Below are 5,949 nucleotides of genomic sequence, written 5' to 3'. Positions count from 1 at the left end.
ACTTCATTTAGCATAGTACCCTCTAGCCCATTCATGTTGTCACAAATAACAAGATTTTGTTCTTTTTCATGGCTGAGTAATGTTCCATTGTATATATGTAGTACCCCATTTTTACCCTCTCATTTGTCCGTGGACCCCTAGGTGACTTCCGTATCTTGACTATTGTAAGTAACGCTGCAGTGAACACAGGGACACATACATCTCCTTGAATTTTGATTTCTTCAGATAAATACTCAGAAGTAGCATTGCTAAATCATTTGGCAATTCTACTTTTACATTTTTTGAGGGAACTCCCTCCTGTTTCTCACAGTACCAATTTTGTACCAAATTGGTACAAATTGCTGTACCAATTTGCAATCCCACCAACAGGGTACAAGGGTTCCCTTTTCTCCACACCTTCGCCAACACTTGTTGTTTGCTGGTTTTCTGATAACAGCCATTCTGGCCGGTGTGAGGTTTCTGTCCTTTCTTTCTAGTGCAATCCCACAGCCACCTCCTGGTGTTTTTTCGCTGTGCATTTACCTGCTGATTTCTAGCTATAGCTTGGCTGGTGCTCTGTGCATTTCAGTCAAAATTTAGAACAAAAAAATTCTTCCCAATTTGTTTAACAGGCCAAGAACTTAAAGTGTCTGCACTTCTAATCTCAAGGCATTTATTTTCGGCTCCACAACCCACTTGTGGCCTTCCTGTTTTCAAAGAACTTTGGTATTGCAACTTTGATACCAAAACGTGACAAGCATATTACATGCCAGGGAAACTGTGTGCTAATCTTGCTAGAAAAATAAGGCGAAAACCCTAAACAAAATATTAGCCAATGAGTTTTCTCATATATAAAAATGGTGATGTATCATGAACAAGTGGGGCATTATTTCAACCAGGCATAGCTGGTTTAACATCCAAAAGCAGGTCAATGGGATAGTCCCTATTTATAGTTACAGGGGGAAAATCATATGATCACTTCGCTATCAGTAGTAAAATATATGAAAAATCACTTAATCAATTAATAATCAATTAATCTATTAATGGTAGAAGAATATAATGGTACAGGATTAGACGTTCACTTTAATTTGATAGCGGGCCTCGACAAAAACCCTGCCGCAGGGGGAAGGACTTTCAGAGAGCTTCTAGAACAGAAACACAAATTGTCAGGCATCAGTCTTCTCAGAACTCTAGAATTTAACCAAAGGCTCGCAACAGTCCGTGGAGGGTTTATTCAAGGGAAACAGGGGAATCTCAGCAAGAAGAGAGAGCTTGACCTGCCCTACTCCCCCCTCCCTTCCTTCCCAGCTGTGTGGCAGCCTCGCAGTCAGCAGGCCCGCGCTGCAGCCGGTGGGAAGCAGCCCGTGAGGACCAGCGGCGGCCCAGCCACCTCTGAAGGGGAGAACAGAGTTGACACTTCTCCAAAGCGCCGTCTCCAGAAAACTTTCACTTTGACCTGTCTGGGAGCTTCATAAAGAGTTCCATTCTCAGGGTGTGTGTTTATTTCACCTAACTCAGAGCTGGCTTTTGGGGGGTCATTGCCATCTTTGGGTCAATTTTTTGACATCATAGCTACTTCAGACAGTGAGACCCACTGGTGCTGATAAGAAGCTGGCCAAAGAAACAGAGAAGGAAAAAGTGGGGAGTGCGATGTCTGGGGGTTTCTGAAATTCTCTTTCTTGCTCCTGGGGGTTCAGAAGGCTGCACATCTGTGGGGTTGTGCCCGCACCTGGTGCTGTGTACGGGCCCCGGGCACTATGAAGTGAGCTGCCTGGCCTCCTAACACCCATCGTGGGTGAGGAAGACTCCAAGATTCTAAACAAAGTTCTCAGCCTGGTGAGGAGTCAGTTGGCAGGAGAAGAGCCGAAAGATCATTGACAAGACGCCCAAAGAATGCAGAACACATGGCCTTTTGTGGAGTGTCTGTTTATAGCTGAATTGTCCCTATCTTCTCCCCAAATTTGCATTAGCTTTGATTCTCTGCTTTGGTTCGAGTCATTCTATGATCCTGAAATTCCTGCGTAAAATTCCTCGATTTCTGGTTCAGGTAGAATAAATAGATCAACAAGTCTTTTTTTTTTTTTTTTAAGGCTGATTTCTCCTGACTTAGTCAACATCCTACAGAAGAGAAAAAACACATCAGGGCAGGTAGTTCTCTGCCTCAGGTGTGCCCTTGACTCTTAGCGTGAACTTGAATGGCACCCTAGACTTCGGTTTCCCTACCTGCAAGATGAAGGTGTTTGTCTGGATTCTGCCAAAAGGGACTTTGAGTCCAAATCCAGTGGAAGACGGTGGCACAGGGCCTCTGCGACAAGCTGAGGAGCATGTGGTGTCTGCATGACCCCTGTCACTGAGGACACCTGAGGGCAGACACACATGGCTGACTAGAACAGAGTCTCCTGGTATGAGGATATTCTGAACACAGAGAGCCTCAGAAGTGGCCAAAGAATGTCCAGCAATGATCAGTGACCCTGGCTGCTCAGCCTTCCGGGTGCACGCGGAACTGAGCCTGCAGTTAGAACGTCGGAGTCACAGCTCGAGAAAACTCCTCCGCCAGAGAACGCTCTGTCTCTGGTGGAGCCTGCGGTTGGCCGGGCTGTTCCCGATGAGCCGTGGGTTTGGAGATGGCAGCGCTCATCAGGACACTTCAGCCAGCGGCTTTCGGTCATTTCTCAAACCTCATGCAGCCCCAGAGCGTCTTATCTTCCCCATCATTCTTACTCTCTCCCTTCCCCTTTGTGCAGAGTTGAAAATGCCTTTTATGAGGTGGTAGGTTGTTTAGTGGGTAGCAGCCAAGAGGCCTTGGAAGCCTGACTAGTTCCAATCCCCTTCCTTTTTACAGTTGGGTAAACTCTAGGCCAGAAGCCGGGCTTGAACACAAAATGGGGTGGATTGCCTAGCAGCTGCCCCAGTGCTCAGAGTGGGCATGAGAATGGTTTAGACAACCTTCATTTCTTGGCTGCTGTGCATGAGAACACCGTTCCTACCATTCGAGCGTACCCACCGATTGGCCTTGGGAATGGGAGGCTGAGCCCAGGTTCCCCACGGAAACTGGAAGGTCCCCATGCCTGCCTTCCCTGCCTTCCCTGCAGCCGCCCCATGTGCACGGGTACTGGTTCAAAGGACACAGGCGAAGGAAGGCTCTGTCCTGGGTGTGAGGACTAGTGACAGTAAGTAGCAGATGTGGAGGAAGGACACGGTTAGAATGTATTCCAGCAGCCAAGGGCTGTAGCATCTCACCGCCAGGGGGAAGGAGCGGAAGTGATGTCCACGGCCCATGCTGGCTGCACAGGACGTGACATCGCTCGCCCAGAGGCAGCAGTGGCATGTGCTGCTGTGATTCGGGAGTAAAAGGTTACGGGACCGGTATTATGGACGCACTGGTGCCTCTGTGAAAACACCAAGCTGCAGAAAGGGACAACGTGGGGTGCAAAAGCTGCACGTGTAAACTGTGGTTAAAATAAGGGCCCAACAGAGACCCTCCTCTCTCGTCACTCCTGGGGTCTGCCCTGCGCCCGACTTCATGTCTCCAGAGAACACTATTCCATGTCCCTACTAAAGGATCGAGGACTTGGTGTGTATTGTCTCCTCATTCACACCTTAAAATAGAGTGTGGGAGAGGATATTGCTTAACCCAAAGGATTTCTGTGTTGTTAATCGAGGCATCTCATGCACAAACAAGCAAAATATCCAGATTTCCATTTCCAGGTGATTCGGAGACTGTAGTTCTTGGCTCGGTTGTTGGATTCTTGATACGAACCCTGAAGACTGTGCCTCTTGCTCCTCCTGCCCCTGCTGGACGAGCTCCCTTGGAGCCCGCTCGCCCCACCCTCGCTGGAGAGCCAGAGTCCCAGCTCCACACCCACCTCCAGGAGCTGCCAGGAGCTCAGAAGTCACAGGAACCAAACAAATGGTGCGGAAAAGCAGCCTTTTATTAGAAAGTCAATGCGAGAAGCAGCCCCAGGCTTGGGTGTGCTCAACGAGAGGAAGAATGAGCAGTGTGGGAAACGGGTGTGCTGTGGGGACCAAGGGCAGCAGCCCTGGAGAATCCGCAGGTACAGCGAGGACAGCCTCTACCTGGTAGGAGAGAGGAGAACCAGGGAGGTGATTCAGCAGGTCAAAGCACTCAGAGGCTTTGACGTGAAGTCCACGCATCACCCCTCTCAGGACCCCAGCTACCGCCTCTGAGACCCCTCAGGCTCCCCTTCACCTGCCAATACTCTCCTTCTCACCCACCAAGAACGGTCCCCCACCGCCCAGCCTTCTCCGGGCCCTCAGGAGTTACCTCTCCGTCCACTCGGTCCTCACGTCAGTGGGGAGTCATACACGCCTTCCCGCACGAGCCCTCGCAGCACTTCTTGTGCCCCTGGCACTGGGAGTCCCACAGGCAGGCGTTCGGGGGGTTCATCATGGCGCACTTGATCAGGGTCTTGGGGCAGGTGCCAGGCTTGGTGCCGATTTTGTGTGGCCCCTGGGTTTTGCTGGGACCCTTTCCTTTGGCTGGATGTTGACCTGCGAAGAGACCTTGTCCTTTGACCGGACCATGGCCTTTGTCTGCTTCTTGACCTTTAGAAGGAACTGCCAAAAGAAGAAATGTATCCACATTTAGATCCCGAGTCCCTGCTTCAAATATCTTCCCAGTCCAGCCACTGTTTACTCCAGTGTCCCTCAAACAGTGGCCTGAGATGGGGAGGGTCACCAAGGCTGACCCAGGTCTGTGCTCTTGGAAGGCGATTCCCTGAGCTTTCAGGGCTTTGCAGAAAGGGCCCCCAAGACCAACGCTGCCTCCGGTATCCTTCTCTTGGCCACCCCTCTATTCCATGTCCAGGCGCTCTCTCAGGAGGAGATGCCAGACTGGAGTGACTCCCAGGCGAGAAAGACACCTTGTCACTTCCAAGGGAACCCGGTGGAGGAGGGGAGAAGAACTCTGAGACTGATGCCAGGAGACCTGGGTTCCACCTGGCCCTGGAGATGGCCTCGGTGATCTCTGCCCCCTCTCAGGGTCCTGGTGCCCTCCTTAGTGAAACGGCGGTCTTCAAATCACACGGCTTCTGAGGCCCTGTTGGTTCTTAACCTCCTCCCAGAGGACTGATTACTCTCGGGTGCTTTCACGGGGCAGTCAGGCAGGCGACAGGCCCCACACCCAGGGCCCAGATTCCTGCGCTTCCTCACTTCATTCTGTGCATCTCAGACACTGCAGCACCTGAGGCCACCGCCACACTTCTTCCACAAACAGTCCTCAGTCCTGGGGTGACAAGCACGTGGGGTCTGCGGGGCAACTGCCTGCTTTTTCTGGATATAATGGAAGTGACCACAGGCTGACCTGTAGGCTCGAACCCTCCCTGGGGCGGCAGAAATGCTCCCCGTCAGGACCCGGGTTGCCCCTGACAGCATCTCCTCGAGCCAACCCAGCCCCAGCGGGGCACCTGTCCACTCACCTCCGACGACAGCTGCATGTACCGCCAGCGCCCCAAGGACGACCAAAACCACCAGCACCAAGTAACTGCCAGGCCTCATGTTGCCGGGAGGATATGTGGCTGAGAGCTGAGGCCAAGCCTGTTTTATGTTGCCGAAGCTTGGCCTGGCGCCAAGGGCGGGTCTGTGGTTTTATGAGGCACAGGGCCTACAATTTTGAGGTTCTGCCAGGAACTCTCCACCCTCATCCTGGGAGGGAACCTGGGGCTTTCCCCACAGGTCATCGTTCACAGAGAGAAACGGCAATCACCGACCGAGTCACCTGTCCTCTGATGGTGCCAAGAGTTGTCCTACTTTCTCACGGGGATGCGGGGCTGCTGGCCCCTGGACACCATCACGGCCACGGTCTTTATGTTTAGAAAGAATATGAAGCCCAGAGGAAAGGCACACATCTCCCAAGGTCATCCAGCAAGTCGGTGGTCTGCTGTTCTGATCTCAGAACCCGGGGTGGTGTTCCCCCCTTACTCCTGACCTCACAAGCCCCCACCCCCTGTT

The 5,949-nt window shown here is 51.9% G+C and overlaps 1 protein-coding gene across 1 annotated transcript; it reads right to left on the bottom strand.

Moving 5' to 3' along the window:
* Positions 1-3,890: 3,890 nt before the first annotated feature.
* On the bottom strand, positions 3,891-5,535 carry PI3 (peptidase inhibitor 3). Its single transcript, XM_037044714.1, has 3 exons — positions 5,418-5,535; positions 4,265-4,560; positions 3,891-4,056 (listed from the first exon to the last, which is right to left on the bottom strand). Exons 1-2 carry the CDS (start codon positions 5,494-5,496, stop codon positions 4,289-4,291), a joined length of 351 nt encoding a protein of 116 aa, XP_036900609.1. The 5' UTR covers positions 5,497-5,535; the 3' UTR covers positions 3,891-4,056; positions 4,265-4,288.
* Positions 5,536-5,949: the final 414 nt, after the last annotated feature.

Source organism: Sturnira hondurensis, unplaced genomic scaffold (genome assembly GCF_014824575.4).
Source record: "Sturnira hondurensis isolate 20B ecotype Veracruz unplaced genomic scaffold, ASM1482457v3 Scaffold0004136, whole genome shotgun sequence".
Classification (NCBI taxonomy): Eukaryota; Metazoa; Chordata; class Mammalia; order Chiroptera; family Phyllostomidae; genus Sturnira; species Sturnira hondurensis.
The sequence above is the reverse complement of the archived record's forward strand: the minus strand, read 5'-3'. Positions and strand labels throughout refer to the sequence as shown.

Excerpts from the sequence above, each read along its gene's own strand:
- PI3 (XM_037044714.1), bottom strand. The coding sequence starts at position 5,496 with ATGAGGCCTGGCAGTTACTTGGTGCTGGTGGTTTTGGTCGTCCTTGGG. Across the intron at positions 4,561-5,417 it reads ACATGCAGCTGTCGTCGGAG|CAGTTCCTTCTAAAGGTCAA; the intron begins GTGAGTGGACAG and ends TTCTTCTTTTGG.